Source organism: Nicotiana tabacum, chromosome 20 (assembly GCF_000715075.1).
Source record: "Nicotiana tabacum cultivar K326 chromosome 20, ASM71507v2, whole genome shotgun sequence".
In the NCBI taxonomy this organism is placed as follows: domain Eukaryota; kingdom Viridiplantae; phylum Streptophyta; class Magnoliopsida; order Solanales; family Solanaceae; genus Nicotiana; species Nicotiana tabacum.
In genome coordinates this window covers 92,521,960-92,539,857 of record NC_134099.1, presented here as the reverse complement: position 1 = coordinate 92,539,857, position 17,898 = coordinate 92,521,960, and the positions used below count along the sequence as shown (strand labels likewise).

Below are 17,898 nucleotides of genomic sequence, written 5' to 3'. Positions count from 1 at the left end.
ATACATGATAGGATCCTAAATATTTCTAAATTTTTCGATTTATATACTATATATACATCTTAAAATATATATATATATATATATATATATATATATATATATATATATATATAAATTAAATATTTATATGTCGATTTGGTTCGATTTTTTTTTACTCAATACCAAATAAAGTCAAACTAAACCTACTCAATTTTTTAATCGATTTGATTTAATTTTTCGGTTTGGTGCGCTTCACCGGTTTGGTTTGAACACTCCTGAGCCATACACTAAGATCTGCCCATGTGTTAAAAGGGCCTCTAAGCCTCCCTCCTCCTTGTCTCATTAGCAAACACCTTTTCCTATAATTTCTTTTTCCTGTTTTTACTCGCTTTCCCCAAGAGCGAAGCTAACTAGGCATGCAGACAAGAAAAAGATCATTCAAAAGCTAAAACAATATTCAGAGAAGACAAAGTAAAAGAACCGTTTTCTGATATATATGTATTTGAACTTCTAGTACTGCTTTTAACACTTGGGGTTTATCTGTTTTTCCTCTATATTGAAGTGAGAAGGTGACAGAAAGAAGTAGGCAAGAGAATTTGAAGGTATGGAAAAGTTGTCTAGTAGTGGGTTGAGCCACATATTCATGACAGTGTTTCTTCACTGCTTCTCTGCATTCATGGTGATTCCTGCCATTACTGATATCACCATGTCTGCCATTTGTCCTGGAAAAGATGAATGCTCCCTTGCTATATATCTCACTGGATTTCAACATGCGGTAATTCATATTCCCCTAATCCCTTCTTCTTTAATTGGCTTTTCATTTCCATGATGACTGCGGATCTATGACGAGTTTTGTGTGTAACCAAACTGTTCACTTTCCATTAAAACTATAATAAGGTGATGCTCATTATATATTCTGAATCTACTGGCTCTACATTCTAACCTCGCCTCTGCTTAGAATTAATGCTTCAATATAGTGTCTTACTGTTTTCTTCATTACTTTTCCTACTTGTATTTTTGCTTGTGTTTGAGTTGTCTTCTTATTCATTTCTTAGCTGAAATTCCTAGAAGGTGACTTTTACTTATATTTCTTTGACAGCGTTATATTAGTCTTAGAATATGAATTTATGCTCATAACAAAGTCGTATTGCCATTTAATTTTTGGTGAAAAAAGTGAGGGACGTTCTTTATGGTTCCATGTGACATGTATTCCACTCTTTCTACTCGAATATGAATTTATGCTCATAACAAAGTCGCTAACTGGCTTATTTTACCTCTATCCTCCCGCATTTTATTTTTATTTATGTGAATCTATTTGATTGAGCATAGAATTTAAGAAAAATAAGAAGACATTTGAACTTGTAGTATAAAATAAGACATATATATTTTGTATGATTATAACTAAGTACATCAAAATATAAATTGTTTCTAAATACAGAAAATAATCATTCTTTTTGTACTTGCTAAAAAGAAAATATGCTGGTATGGAATATATATATTGTCACAACTATTTCGGTCACAACTATTTCGGACCCACTAACGTCACTATTCTCGAAATTGTTTGCTTTGGTTCTAAAAGTTAATTGGTTCGTAATGGAGTTTGATCGTGAGTCTTGAGTCTCAACTCACTTCCAACTGAGAGTTGGACTTGTTTAGGAGGGAACCCAAAGATAGAAGAATACTTAAAGTAATAAGGCAGAATAGTTTAATTGACACCTCTACTTGTTATGGCCCCCTTACTCCACGTGTTTTCAAGTGAACATCTGAACTCGATCAAATTTAATCTTTTTTTACAGCTTTTTTAATTACCTATGTGCCTTATCTAGCCATCAACTGAATTATATTTCCATACGTATATGCCTAAATTGGCTCAACCGCTCAAGCGTCTACGTAATTGTTATGACTAATTAATTATGACTAGTTCTATCAAGAGTGATAAATAACTGATAGTAGGGGTGTACAAAGAAAACCGACAAACCGCACCAACCCGATAATCCGAGTCAAACCGAGAGAAAAAATTCGACTATATGGTTTGGTTTGATTTGGTTTGGTGTTGGTAAAAAACCCGAGCATTATTGGTTTGGTTTGGTTTTAACTAAAGAAAGTCAAACCGAAACCAAACCAACCTGACATTACATATATAAATTTTTTAGATATAGTTAATATATAAATATACTTATTGTGATGTAATTTATAAATATTTCTTAAAAAATTTCATAATTTTATCTTTTAAGGTATTATTTCAAGGTTGGACTTAGAACTTTTGAATGTTCCAATAAGTTTTATAGTTATTAATATTAGTAAATTAAATAATGCTAGCAAAAGCCCAAACCAAAATCAAATCAATACTAATGTTAACAAAAGACATTCATTTCAATACTACGAACGGGAATGTATTGAATATCTATTTTTTATTTTGTAATAATTTAGATAAAAATGCATAACCTATTTTTATTTTTTCTTTAGCGTTTAGTCATGTAATTAATACTCCCTTATTAGTCTACTTATTTTAGCATGACTTAGTTCTTTTAGATTATGCTCATTTTTATTACGGCTTTTTAATTAGCAATATTCATATTACATAATTTTATTGTCTTTATTGTAGAATATTTTAGGATAATGCCATAACACATCTCATATTTCGTATTATTTTTTTGGAAAATACTTTATATAGTTGTATCTTACTCGGATTAAAGAAATATTTTGAGCATAATTTATATGTTTTGTTCTACGAAGATTTTACCGGAAAAAATCCGAATAACCCGAAAACCTGAGAAAATCCGAGAAAAATCGAGAGTGAAAAAACCTGACTTTTATTGGTTTGGTTTGGCCTTTAGATTTAATAACTCGACACAATTAATTTAATTTGGTAATTGTAAAATCCGAACCAACCCGACCTATATACACCTCTTAATTCATAAGTGTGTAGTTCTCCTTGTTGCAAGATTTGTCCCTTAAAGTGTAAATGGATTTTCATGAATAAAGAGAATATATATATATATATATATATATATATATATATATATATATATATATAGCATTAATGTTCTTTGATTGGAGCATATACAAAAAAAGGAAAGAGAAGAAATGAAAACAAGTGCATACCCGTCCCGTCCTAGATAGCCAAATAATGAAAAATCACCACTCCTATACATTACTCAACCACTTTTATCTGTCTTTACTTTGGAAATTTCCTCTGATTCCTAAGAAAATTCCCTTCATTAGAAAGTACTACTGAGCATGCAACTTTTAACTCTTTTTCTCTGATTGTCACGCAAGTCATGATGTCTCATATTACATTCCTCCTAACTTTTGTTACCATTTATTTTTATTATTTTCCTCTTATATTTTGTTTTGTTTCCTTCATCCGTGTGATATTATTCCTATTGTACTTGTCGTTATTAATAAATGGGGTTTCATTCTTGTCGAACAAAGCATGAGTTTCGTCAATATTAAAAAATGTATATCAAGAGGAAGATGTTTTGGCAAGGAGGGGAATAAGAACTTACATGGAGTGATCTTCAAATAAAATCTTGAAACGGAGGTAGATAGTGAATTGCATATATAATTTGTTACCAAGGGTTGATTACACAAACAAGTCTTTCTGCTCAATTACAACGTCTCTCAGAAACGAACATTTTGGTTTTAATTTAAGTTATACTCCCTCCATTTTTTTTAAAACATCTATTACTATTTAGGTTGTCAAATAAAATTTTCTTTGACCATATATTTAGCAAATAATTTTTAAATGTTTGAATTGTTAACTAATGTGACTCACAGTACTTTTTATGTAGTTTATAAATATGTAAATTTAATTTCAAAAAATATAAAGAATCTATGTCTGAGTTCATACAGAAAATTAGTCAATTTTTGATCATCGTACTCCAAAGAAATTCAAATTGAAATAAAGGGAGTATGAACTTATATTATATAAAAAAATAAATTATATTATCGTGCATTTAAATAATTATAATAAATTACTCATGGCATGTTTTATTTTGGTCATGTGCAGATAATAGGATTGGGATCGCTGATTATAATGCCAGTGTTGGGGAATCTGTCGGACACGTATGGAAGAAAAGTCATGCTGACGGTGCCTTTGACCCTTTCCATATTTCCTCTAGGTACTTAATTACTCTTCCTTCCCATCTTCCTCTTAATTTACTCAACCCTTAATTCATTGATATGGACATTTTGAAGGACTCTCTGCTAGTATTGTTTCTACTAGATGAATAATTCAAAATTTTAATTATATACGTATTACACCAATGTAGAGAAAATTTATTAGAATTTTAGTTGATAAGTCAGTATGCCCTAGAGAAAAACATCACATATATACGATCAGAAAATGTTTAGGGAAGCATAAAGCCAATAATACATACAACATCTGTAGTGCAATATATTTAATTCAGACAATCACACCAACTCCTTTAAAAAAATCAAATGAATCTTTAGACATAACTTGTTACCACTATTAAACACCTTTAAATATAAAAATGGACAAATAAGAACCACATGGGATAAAGGAGAACAAAATGAATAGCTAAAGACCTAAGAATTAATGAAGAAATGAAAAGGCTAACGTTATTAATTAGTCGTAGTATCTTTGGAAAAAGAAAGGGTATTATAAGTATGGAGTACTAAAGCATGCAAAGCAAATCCGCTAGTGTACTGTCTGAGTTGGTTAATTTTTTTCATCTTTCTGGTGAAACCAAATAAGAGCATTGAGGAGGGGACTAACGTCCCTTTCTCTTTTCCTCCACTCCACTGCTTCGTACGAAGTTTCTTTCACTTTCTTTATTTGTTTGTCTTACTCACTTACGGAAACAGAAAGAGGAAATTTCTCTTTTCATACTTTGGTTGTCCTCTCTCTCGATCTCTTGAGTCTTCTGTTTGCTTGAGAAGGATAAATATTAGTGGCAATAATAATAAAAGAACAACTAAGTACTACTATGTATTTTAGTGATAAGTATAAAGTAATTAACCATATTTAGAGAAGAGTTGCAGTAATACTATCCCCTATTGTTGCAAGGAAAATGATCTTACTATAGGAAAGGGTACCTATAAAACCAAGTTATAAGTTCATAATTACCCATCCTCAGAGAAGATCACAATATTTAGTGTGTAATTTTTAGTCTGTTATACACACCTCTAATTTAATAGCACAAGACTCAAAATGTTTTTTTTTTAATGTTCTTAAACTTTGTGTATGATCAAACTTAAGACATAAAATTAGATAGAGGGAGTAATAAAACGGAAATTATTACACTCAATTCTTGTTGGCGATGAGAATTTACCGTCATGTTTTGAAACACAAAATTGATCATGTCTTGACGAAATTTTGTCCCCAGTGATATTGGCATACAGCAGGACAAAATACTTCTTCTATGCTTACTACGTCCTAAGGACTCTCGTTGCTATGGTTTGCGAAGGAAATGTGCACTGCCTTGCTCTTGCCTATGTGGTAAAACTACCTTCAAAATTCTACTGAAATCTGAAAAACTGTAAGTATTGGAGCAATTCAGCTAATTTGTAAAATGTTTTTACTTATATTTTTTTGATTTCAGGCTGATGTAGTTCCAGAGAGCCGACGTGCCTCTGTCTTTGGAGTCCTCTCTGGGATTGCCTCCTCTGCTTTTGTCTGTGGAAACCTCTCTACTCGCTTCCTCTCTACTGCTTCCACTTTCCAAGTATGTGACACTTTTTATTTATTTATTTGAGACGTCTTAAGACACATAATTAACGCTATTTCATTAATAATATATTAGTAGGATTTGACTTACATTCACTTTCGGTACTATAATGAAATTTTTTACTATTACCTTTCAAGTTACTGCCTTAATTTTCAGGTTACCAATTCCACTTGTTATAGACAATTTATCAGCAATTATTTTTCAAGTTACTTGATTGAGTGAAAATATTTTGCAGCGCCATGTATAGAAGTTAAACACATACTAATATTATTGTCTACATTTTTCGAGATTTCAAAGTCATCTACCTACAAAATCTTTTACTAAAACAATACATAAGTCAAATATAACATCTTATAAGCTGTTTACGATCAAACACACTTATCTTGTTTAATTTAGGTTGCTGCAACAGTGGCAGTGATAGCTCTGGTATACACGAGGATGTTTCTCCCAGAGCCTTTGATAAAAGACCATATTTCTGCTAAAGGAACAGAGACCATATGTCTCTTGGAAAAAACTCCAAAGGAAAGTTTTCAATTATTCAAGACACTGCCTTCTTTCAACGATGTGCTATGTTTGTTAAAGAATAGGTCAGATTGGAAATTCACTCAATTTCTGTACCATGATTTAGAAAAATATTTACTTTTTCGCTCTCCTATTAATTATGGTTACTTAGAAACTTGCAGCTCAACACTCTTACATGCAGCTATTGTTTCCTTCTTTGTCTATGTTGCACAAGTTGGCCTTGAGTCCTCTCTTCTTGTAAGTGTCACTACCTTCCATTTGTGTGGATTAAATTTAAACATAGTCATTGGACCGTATCTATGTATCCATATCTATATATATATTAAAGCAAGAAAGTATGCATTGTGGTTAAGCCAAGTGACAAGCTACTATAAAACCACTTGGCAATCTTAAAAGTTTGTGGGAGATTGTCAAATAAGAAAATATCACTTAAGAACTATATATGAAATTCCATTTATTGAAATTAATGAAATAAGAATTTTTTTTTAAAAAAAATAAAGTTCAATCATTGTACTTATATTTTCGAACAGAAATTTTTTATTTGGAAAGTAAAGAATTTTGATATCAATAGTATTTGGATTCCTTTTCTAATATCAAGTGAGAAGAATATATTCTACCGTAATCTAATGTGCAATTTTAATTTATTTTAAAAATTCAATACTTTTTAATGAGTTGAAGAATATATTTTAAGGTTTTAACCTAAAGTTCAGAATGTAGATATATTTAATAATTTATTTATTTCATAATGGATAATCCAAAGTATCTGTTTAGACTAAGTTTTCTGAATTTTAAACAAGTATACAATAAAAATAATTTTTTTAAAGGCTAAAAGCTTCAACAAAAATAATAATTACTAGAAGTTTAATAACAAAAATACCATAATATTTTGGCGAAGTACTATATAGTTTGATCATATGCACTTTTATTTCTGTTTATTATTGAATAAAATATTAAAAGAAAAATTAAATAAAATATCATACTTACTAGGGGAAATAATTTAGAAAGAGGGGGATAAAGATAGTGTGGGAGAATTTATACTTTGAATTAATTAAAATGATAAAATAAAGCAAATAAATAATTAATACTCAAAAATATTATTGATAAATTCAAATATTATATAGCGAAAGATTAAAAATAAATAAAAAGATTATTTAAGAGAAAGAAAAACCATATTCATTATAGTATATTATAAAAGAAGTAGCAGATAAGGATATAAAGTAGGTGACAAGCTAATAAAAAGTTAAGTGTTAATGTAACCATATTAAGTACGGGTAACACAGTAACAATAGACAAAGAACAAAAAATAGAGAATTTTCTTTTGTAAACAAATAATATAATTGTAGATATATAGAAGGATTAGATATTTAAATTTGATATAAGAAAACTTTTTGAATTATTACGAGAAAAAACATATTATATGGATAATATCACACAATTGAAAACATAATTTATAAACCTAAAATTTAAAACATTTATAATGAAATAATGACAAGCAACAAATTAACAATATAAAGATGTAATTAAATTTATTATGTAGTTGAGTTATAAAAAAATTAAAGTCAAAACTCTATACGAAAACAAAAGGAAAAAAATTAATTGCTTATTGCACATAATACTAAATAATAATTACTAAAAGTGTAGATTTATGGAAAATAATAAAAGAATTTCTTCGTTTAAACTTTGGCATATTTTCAAAAGAATTAGAAAAATAATACGATAATGTTTATATTATAGATACAACACGAAATTTGAAAAATAGTTAAAATATTATATGATAGAAAATAATGTATATAGAGGACAATAGAAGTAATGTGAAGGGGTCTACACTTTAAATTTGTTTAATAAAATAACTAAATAGGAAAAATAATATTATTGATAAATTTAAACAAAACAATTGGAGCTACGGAACAAAAGAACAAAGTTAAATTAAATTTTAGGGTAATACAAAACTATATCCATTGTATTATTCTAAAAGTAGAGCAATGAGTAAGGATATTAAGTAACACGATAAGCTAATAAAAAATCACATGGCAATATAGCAAGTGTGCATTATGGTTAAGCCAAATGGCAAGCTAATGTAAAGTCACTTGGCAAATTATGAGAACATTTGTTATAGTATTTAATTTAAATTGAAAGACATGATATTTATTTAAATTTAAATAGAAAGAATAAATAAGATTCTTTTGAATCTGAATGGAAAGAAAGTTAAATTTGAATTGATTGATTAATTAATTAGGAAAGCTAATCAACACATAAATGTTCCAAATTCAAACGGAACGAGTGAGGCGAATTGCTTTAAATAATGAGAAAGAGTTTTTGAAATTTGAGTTCACAACAAAAACAACAGAAAAAATAAAAAAGTATTTGTTACTAGAAATAAGACTAAAAATGTATGTTCGAACCCATAATCATAATTACCGAGTTGTTGGATCAAAACTTAACTTTCTTAACTACCTTAGGGATAATGTTTAATTATGAATCGACTCAGATATTGGCTAAACAAATGTCTATTGTGTTGCCTTACGGTAAAATAAATTATTCAATATTTTATAATTTATTTTATATCTCAATTGTTGGAAGCAATACATACATTTTGTTTGTTTTTTTTTATTTTTCTATTAGTGCTAGCAGTTGCTATGCTAAAATATATAAGAAGGAGGATAGATTCTTCTGTAATGGCTCAGGTATGGACAATGACTGTTTAGCGCGTTGTTGATAATTATGTTCTCTCAAATTGTGTGTGTGTCAATTAGAATGAAATAGATTTGGATAGGGTAAACACATAGATGAATATAATTGTACCTTTTGGGATTGCTATTTACACAAAATAAAGTGAATCACAAAATCATAAGGTAAGATTCATTTAATGAACAATTACATGTAAGAACTCATCTTCTTTTAGTACATGTGCATCGTAGAAGAAAAATATTTAAAGTAGGTTAACATTTATTTAATTATAATATATTAATCTTAACTATATCCCAAATGTATCATTTAAATTGTTAAAAACAATGTGATTTTAATTGTGTGGTTAAAATTGAGGTAACTAGCAAAATTATTGAGCAAATTACGATCCAACTATTTTATAAGTTGGTAACTCCCAAAAGTTAGAATATATTGGTTGTTAATAAATTATCATGTATGTATATATTAATTTGTCACTGTGTAATTTTAGGTTGGTAGAAGTTGATGTTGATGTGAGAATTTATTATGTTGAGATAATAATAAAATATATTTTTATAATTTAAATTAAGATTTTACTAAATGTATTTTTATTTGTTATTACTCTATATAGTATGACTTCACTAAGTTTCAATATAGATAAGATAATTTGACTTGGCACGAAATTTAAGAACGAAAAAGAAAACTTTTGAAATTTATGGTCCTAATAGTTTTGTGGGGCCATGATGTTTGCATGGGTGTAAGAACTTCTCATTATATGTAAAATGGGTAAAATAAAAATTTTAAAATTAAATTATTTCCAAATACTCATATTTTTATTTGTTTGTATCACCAACTATACATGAGGTTATAATATTTAAGTTTATGTCAATAATTATTCATATAATTTGTTCTTTTTAATTTATAGAATTTAGCAGGATCATAATATTATCCGCACATCGTACGGGTACTAATATTAGTTCATTATAATAGTAAAGTCATAGAACTGTTTCTCATCACACTGCAATAATTGAATTTTATCCACAATAAAAGTAAAAGTATAAAACTGTTTTTTATCACATTGAAATAATTAACTTTACACCCTAGTTTAGTGACCGTAGTGTATAAAGTTCAGTTACTTTAATGCAATAATTATAGTTTATGACTTTATTGTTGTAATGAATAAAGTTCAGTGACTATTTTCGTTGAAGTAATTCTTCCAAAACATACAAAGTGTATTTTTTTTAAGACAATTTGGTTTTCTTGAAACTATAAGCAGTATTTCTTGAAGGCCCAGTTTCACTTCAACAAAGACCAATTTGCAGATTTGCTTATCATTTCTGGGATTGCAGGATCCATATCACAGGTGGCTGGTTTTGTATCACCTTTTGATTAATGTTGACATACTATTCAGCTTCTTAGTTTACATATATCTTCAATCTTTTTAACTTTTGCAGCTGCTTCTCATGCCCATATTAGTTCCTGCTCTTGGAGAAGAGAAACTGCTCTCTGTTGGGCTCTTTTTCAGTTGTGTTCATGTACATAACTAACTCTATGCTTGGCTACATTTCCAATTCAAAGCATTTAGAGATTTTATTTAACTGAGACGTTGAATCAAATTCAATTGCAGATGTTACTTTATAGCATTGCTTGGTCCTCATGGGTAATTTCTGCTTCCTTACTAGTCCATTTCATATATTTTAGTCCTTTTCTTGATCTATTAGCTGTATTTTCTTCAAGATGTGACATGTATTTTACCAAAAGAATGAGGTTTATTGATTAGTCAAAAACATGCAGGTCCCTTATGCTAGCGCTTTGATCTCTATTATGTCTATTTTCGCGATGCCATGTGTAAGTCTCATGTATAAAGTCATCTTCTTTTCCTTAGCTTAAAGTTAAAAATCACTAAAAGTTACATTGGTTGCAGTTGAAGAGCATGGCGTCCAAGCAAGTTGGGCCAAATGAGCAGGTTTGTTATCAGTAATTGTTAAACTCTGCTTTCTTTTTCTCATCCGGAGTTTCTTGTACTGTAAACACTTCTGTTTATGTAGATCTAACTCCCAACTTGATCTTTATTTCCTGCTTTCAGGGAAAGGTTCAAGGATGCATCACAGGCATATGTTCCTTTGCGAGCGTTGTTTCCCCATTAATTTTTAGTCCTTTAACAGGTAGCTAAAATGGGATTATCTTTTTCATCCCCCGTGTCATTGTTATAAATCAATTCAATCTGATTAAGGTGGCAAATTTTTCCAGCTTTATTTCTATCAGAACGTGCACCCTTTCATTTCCCAGGATTTGGTCTAGCCTGTGCTGCCTTTGCTTTAGTAAGTATTTTGGCTTCTGAATTTCATCTTCAATTTCCTTTCTTATTGCCTCCTCCTATCAGGAGAGAACAGGATGTCTGAGATTATACAAGAAATTCTGAGGTTCCTTGGTGAAAGATCTCAGGCTGTCATTAGTAGAATTGCATTGTTAAGGCCTACAATATGTGAAAGTTTTCACTTCAATTATTGTCATTTTGAGTTCCATTTCTTATTTTATGTTCCTATAATATCTTGAGCTTGCTGGATAAACATTTGCGTAATGTTGGTCCTGAAGGATTTCAAATATAACATGATCGATGCTTATGCAGTTGCTAGCCTTCATTGAGAGCTTCATGATAAGGTCACCTCATCTGGTAACCAATTGCAATCTAAGCAACTCAGACTCAGCAGAACCTTAGTCTTGCAATTGGAGTGCAGTGGCTCTAAACCATAACGCCATTTCTTTATAGTTCCGTTTATTCAACTTCGTTGACAGTGCAGTATGGCATAGTACTGAAGGAAGCCTGAAATTCGACATGGAGCGAATATGTTGTCATAGCGTTAGCTTGGCTTCTGTCTTGCAGAAAAAATTGGAATACTGCAGCCTCCAAGAAAAATGGTCAGATCTGCTTGTAACTATAGACTATAGAGTAGGGTTGTTTGTCAACAACGTTCATTTCTACAAATGATTGCTCAGAGGAAATTAAGATATGTATATATGTATGATAGTGAACGTGTACCACGAAGATTTGCTTTCTTTTTATTTCTATTCCCCTACTGTTATTTATTTGTAGAAGTGCATCGCATGCAAACATTATAATTTCTATGGCCGGTTCAACAGACACAGAGAGATTGTTTAATGTGCATATTTATTGCTATCTGTGGCTGGTTCAATAATTTTCGTTCAAAATGTTTTATTGATGATGCGATGAATATCTTGTCCATTAGTTCAGGGATCTGTCCAGTGTATAATAATATGAAATATGTCTTCGGTTCGTACATCTCATGACGATCTTCTGCCATTTTGTTTTTAAAAGCTACACCATTTCGATTCAGGGAAATGTATTAGCTCTTGAGAAAGAAATATATAAGAAAAATAACGTAACCCACTCTTCCGAATTCTATGTTAAATTACAAATTGATTGAAATTATATACTATCAACTGTTACATGGTGTGTAATCAGTTGACAGTAACTTTGCCAACCATGCAAGCTCCCTGGTGAGGCGTGCAGTAGAAAGAGTAATCACCTTTCTCAGTCAAAGTAACAACGTATATCTCCCCTTGTCCATTGAGAAACTCCTCTTCAGGCATGGAGATTTTAGATACATCCACCCCAGCTGGGACTTCATCCTCATCGACCACGACGCTGCAGGGGGGCCCTCTATTATTCTTGAAATATTTTTACAATTTTTGTGTGGAAATTATTTGTTGAAGAAACAAACTTCTATAAAATTAAGGCACTTGAACTCACTTAACTGAGGTTGTGCCTTGTTCGGATGGTTCAAGCGGGGCGTGTTCTATCCTGAGCTCCATCATTATTTTGTTTGTTTATTTTTCACTTTTTCAAAATGCTGAAACTTATCTGGCCTCCTCGTTATCAGCCTTCTCTTCTTCTTAGTGTTCTTTTATTGTTTATTTTAGTTTAGTCTCTTTCCATAGTTATGAGACTATCTATATGTAATTATTAATTTAGCTTAGCTTTTTTCTATTTTTTTGTTAACAATTAGTGGAAGTTAAATTAAAATTAATAAATAAATAGAGTTTAGTATTATAATATAGATCAAACTTATAGTCCCTCCGTTCCATTTATGTGAACATTCATTCTTTTTAGTCCATGTCAAAAAGAATAATCCCTTTTCATATTTGAAAATAATTTACTTTTATGCAATGATTTATAGCCACACAAAATATATGTGCCTCATTTTACACAAGTCCAATTTTTTTTTTCTTAAATTCTGTGCCTAGTCAAATAGGTTCACATAAATTGAAATGAAGGGAGTATGTATACATATAGGCAAATTTTCTTTAAGGTTTTGTTAGAACCAAAATAAAAGGCATTGGGTAAACCCTATTTGTTTGTTAACTCAATATCACTTTTGTTGTCGATTATTTTTAAGGACTTAAGTATATGTCTGAACCCGCTTGTATAAAAATTTGAGTCCGCCACTGGTGATAGAAACTAGGAGTCCACCAAACAGTAGAGAGAACCAGGTTCTCTATTTGTTCCCACAGTAAATAGACAGAAAGTAAAAGACACACGATATTTACGTGAAAAACTCCTTGCTCAAGGGATTAAAAATCATGACCTACTCGAGTAGGATTTCAACTCCACTAAACTGAGCAACTTCAAATTATAACCTATTGCAATCTAGGGATTAAACTCTTAACCCCACATCCCTTCCAATAATTCTATTGCAAGCTCTTTGCAATAACTCTATTACAAAGCAACACTCTTGACTAACTCTAGCCAAACAACCAAAACAATAATGGTTAAATGATGTCCTACAAAATACTTCTAGAAAGCCGTGTAGGAATACAAGTAAAGAACAAAAGACAAAGACACAACAAACTTAAGGACTTAAGACATCTTCAGTGTTGGGATCTGGTCCTTGGTTTGTAGCAGCTTTGTTCTGCACGTGATTTTTGCCCTATATGATAATTACACCCAAAAATTCAAAAATAAAATGATTTTTCTTAGTGTGCAATTTTGTGATATTTTGTGATATTTTTGAATAATTATTTGTATTTATCTGTGCATATTTATTTGTTAAATTAATAAAAATACAAAAATATGTCGCATTTTGCATGTAGGATTTAATTCTACAATTGTTAGTAATTAAGTTTGTTTTACAAAAAAATAAAAATTTACAAAAATAGGCATCGTTTGCATTTTTAGCATTTAATGTCCAAATATACAATTTTATGCTTAATTATTACTTAATTGTGCGTTAATTGTTATTGGGAGTTAATTTGCGCTTTTATAACTTAATTTAGTTCTTAATAATAATTTAAGTATTTTTATAATTTAGTTTTAGAGAAATAAAAAGAAGAAAAGAGAGCGAAAATATAAAGAAAGTCGGAATTGGGCCTCTTCTTCGATTTCAAGCCACAGGCCCAAAAAATGGCCCAATCTTCCCAAACGACCCAGTCCATTTCGAACTGGGTCGACCCAGTCCATAACCCAACCCCCCTATTATCTTACATTTCATAAAACAATACAAAACAAAACAAAAGAAAAGAAAAAAAACCCTAAAAAACACCCTAAACATCCGCCACCCCCCTCCCTATCTTCTTCTTCAAGCTCCCCTACATAGCAACCATGGCTGCCCTATCCCCTCAACCAACGACCACCCCCTCCAGCCCTTCCCCCTCACCCCGTCACACTCACACACACACGCACCAACAACTCCATAGATGCCCTCCTCCATCAAGCTTCGTCATCGTCGAGTTTGAGCTCATTCATGGCTTCCCCTACTGCGTTCAGCTGCTTCTCCTTCTTGCTGCATTCAGCTGCTACTTCTTCTTCTCCAAGTTTCTCCAAAGCTCATCCATGACTTCCCCCTCAACCTCCCATGGCTGCCCTTACCTTCTTCTTCGTCCACTCAGAACAACCAACTTCACCACCATCCATGTCGACCTCCCCGTCTGCTTCACCGCTGCTTCGCCGGAAAAACCTCGGCCAAAATGGAAGGAAAACCCAATGGTTGCTTGCTTCATCTCCTTCCTCGATGAGCAGCTACTGCTCTAGTTTCGCTTCTTCTGCTACGTCCCAACAGAACTCGTTGTTGCGTCTTCACGATCATCATCTTCAACACCGAGCTCCCCACGACTGCCCGTCACGGTTGCTGCCTCTGCGTCGTCCGCTTCAAGCTCGAGCTGATGCTCCGTTTCGATGAAGGAGAAGGCTACTGGTTGCTCAGCTGCTGTCTCATCGTCCAAACACGCCACTGCTGCTACTGTTTCTTCTCCTCCGAGCTGTTGTTCCTCCGCCATGGTTGTCGCTGCTACTGCTTCAATTTTCTTCTGCTGCTGCTCGCGTTTCATGGCCAGCTGCGGGCTGCTTCATCTTCTCTTCTTCTTCGTCGTCATTTGTTCGAACTTTGGTCGAGGCTCGTCAAAACAGTCCCTACATAGTCAAGTTCGTCGTTTGTTTAGTCGATTTCGTCGCTGATTCATCTCCGGTTAGTTGTTTTTGAGTTTTATTTTTGTCCATATTTTTGTTTGATATTTTCCGGATCCAAAATCGTTAAATGATTCAATTCTTGTTTTGTTCGTTGTTCATCATTGAAATAATTTTCTAGTGTGTTCATGTGTTTGATTGAATTAATTTTCAGGTTTCAAATGGAAAGTTAATTAGTGGTTTTTCATGTTTGTTTTATTGTTTAGGTAAGAATTTGTTAGTTTGATGTTTGTTAGATTCAAATTGAAATTTAATTAATTGTTTGTTCAATTTGTTTCATGTGTTTATGTATTTTTAGAAATTGTTAATATTGTTAAGTTCAAGCTTAAGTTCATAATTGTTTCTTCGTCGATCTTGTTATTTGTCTAAAAGAATTTAGTTGTGTTAAGGGAAATATATTGATTTAATAGTTTGAATCCATCATGTTTGTTGTTTAAAATAGATTTCATTCATGTTCATACTTTGTTTGTTTGATCTTGAATCCGAAATTTGTATAGCTTGATTTCTTGTTTACCATTTATGATTATTTCTTGAAATTGTCTCCTAATCTTGTTTAAGTTTAATATAGGAAATGTTGGTTGTAATGTTGTTAGAGTTGATTTTAAGTTCAATATTATTGAATTTAGAAATCTAAATATACTTGTTTGGTTGTTGTTGTTGTTGAATCCGGAAATAGGTTTGTTGTTGCTAAAAATATTGTTCAATCAAATTTTAGTTGTTCTTTGTTGTTCAATTTGTGTTCATATGATTTGTGGTTGAAATCATGTTCATGTGATTTATTGTTGAAATGTTGAAAAAATCATGTTCATGAGATTTGTTGTTTGAATTTGTGTAGAAATTGGTCATATTGGCTATATTTTGGTTGAGTGTGATTAATTGATTTGTTGATGGGGTAGTTTGGTAGTTTGCAGTACGTTCAGGGGTAGTTTGGTAATTTCAATAAGGTCAGAGGGGTAGTTTAGGAATTGTACATTTTGTAATTTTTTATATGAAGCATGGGGGACAAAATGAAATGGGATGGGTTGTGATATAGTTATTTAATATAAAGGGGGGATAAGACAAATTTTAGTGTGGGGGAATCTTGTATTTGTTTATGTTAGGCATGTGGGACAAAATATAATGGGGTGGTGTGATATGTTTATTTAATGTAATGGGGATGAGTGAGAAGTAATGGGTTTGGTAGAGAAGATGGGTTGATTTTAATTGATTAAAAGATTTATGGGTTGGGATTATATATAGGAAGTCTTGAACACAAGACAGAAAGAGAGATAGAGAAAAAGAGAAAAAAATCTGACAGAAAGAGAATAAGAGAGAGAGAAAAAAAGGACAGAACAGAATACAGAGAGAGAGGAAAAAATCTGACAGAAAGAGAATAAAAGAGAGAGAGAGAGAGAGAGAGAGAGAAAAAAAAGGGCTGAACATTTAAGAGAGAGAAAATTCCGAAAAAATATTTAAACTTTCAAATAAAAAAAACTAAAAATATTCTGCTTTCTTTCATTATTTGAAATTAGCATTAATTGTTGTTGTGTCATCAAAGCTTGAAGCTTTTGTTTTGGGATTAATACTCCACCGGTTTGCAAACTCTGTTCCTGGGTTGTTACTGTTGCTGGATTGTTGCTGCTGTGTTGTACTGTTATTACTGCTGCTGATTCTCATCTTCATTTTCTTTTGCTTCCAATATCAGGTACACAACTGAAAAGCTGGTTATTGTAATCCGAATATGAAGCATGAATACGAAAAATGAAGAGTTGAAATTCTGAATTAGCTTTAATTATATTCTGATTTTTATTTGTATGTACAAATTATTTAGTTTGCAAAAAATCAGAATCATGTAGCTATTTAATACACATAGTGGAACATTCGACGATAGCTTAACAGTTGAACTATCTGCATATATTGCCTAAATAAATAAATGGTGTAGTAACTTCGTCGAGTCAAAAATCAAACGAATAGGCCATCTAGTAGGAACTTGGTAGAAATATTGTTTAGAGTAAATATTATTGGTTAATTTCAGCATGTAAATAAATTAAGACTTTTTTTTATTTTATTTTGTAGAGACAGATTTAATAGAAAATAATGTAGGCATTTTAGGATTGTCTTTTAAAAATAAATGAGATGAGCCTCGCCCAATAAAATGCACCAATTGCGGGGCCCTCAATAAATGTTTAATTGAGTATTTAGAATTCGGGATGGACTGTTTAGTGAATTCCACGGTCTTACCCATAAATAATAATACGTTAATCGCTTTAGGCACGATGTTAATAATAATACATTCTTAAACACGGGTGCGCATTTTTGCGACCCAAATCCAAATCCCAAAACATTGAATAAAATATGTTCCGGATTGCGGGTGCATTTCATGTGACGTAACCCAAAGACATGTTTTAAACAATGTTCACATTCTTGTAAAAATAATAATAATAATAACAATAAAAGCGGTTAAAAGTTAAAATTGCGCTATAGTTTTTGAACATGTATTAAAATCAGATATTTCAGCCATTACAACAGTTTAAGCGACCGTGCTATAACCACGGGATTCGGGGGTGCCTAACACCTTCC

General features: G+C 31.3%; 1 protein-coding gene across 4 annotated transcripts; it reads left to right on the top strand.

Moving 5' to 3' along the window:
• Positions 1-315: 315 nt before the first annotated feature.
• Positions 316-12,002, top strand: LOC107794205 (uncharacterized). 4 transcript variants are annotated; one of them, XM_075240907.1, is made up of 16 exons: positions 320-450; positions 542-581; positions 711-754; positions 3,992-4,103; positions 5,331-5,443; positions 5,547-5,669; positions 6,069-6,259; positions 6,356-6,431; positions 10,135-10,221; positions 10,313-10,393; positions 10,486-10,518; positions 10,653-10,706; positions 10,783-10,824; positions 10,945-11,023; positions 11,109-11,179; positions 11,488-12,002. In XM_075240907.1, the coding sequence occupies exons 4-16, from the start codon at positions 4,019-4,021 to the stop codon at positions 11,575-11,577; spliced, it is 1,125 nt and encodes a 374-aa protein (XP_075097008.1). In that variant the 5' UTR covers positions 320-450; positions 542-581; positions 711-754; positions 3,992-4,018; the 3' UTR covers positions 11,578-12,002. The 4 variants fall into 4 exon arrangements, with proteins under 4 accessions (XP_016472163.1, XP_075097008.1, XP_075097007.1 ...); XM_016616677.2 differs by having other exon boundaries at positions 316-450; positions 542-754; XM_075240906.1 differs by having other exon boundaries at positions 449-754.
• The last annotated feature ends 5,896 nt before the right edge of the window (positions 12,003-17,898 follow it).

Bases quoted from the DNA above. Each gene is read 5' to 3' on its own strand.
- LOC107794205 (XM_016616677.2), top strand. From the start codon at position 584: ATGGAAAAGTTGTCTAGTAGTGGGTTGAGCCACATATTCATGACAGTG. The intron at 10,394-10,485 runs GTACATAACTAA...ATTCAATTGCAG, and splicing joins TCTTTTTCAGTTGTGTTCAT to ATGTTACTTTATAGCATTGC. The intron at 10,825-10,944 runs GTTTGTTATCAG...TCCTGCTTTCAG, and splicing joins AAGTTGGGCCAAATGAGCAG to GGAAAGGTTCAAGGATGCAT.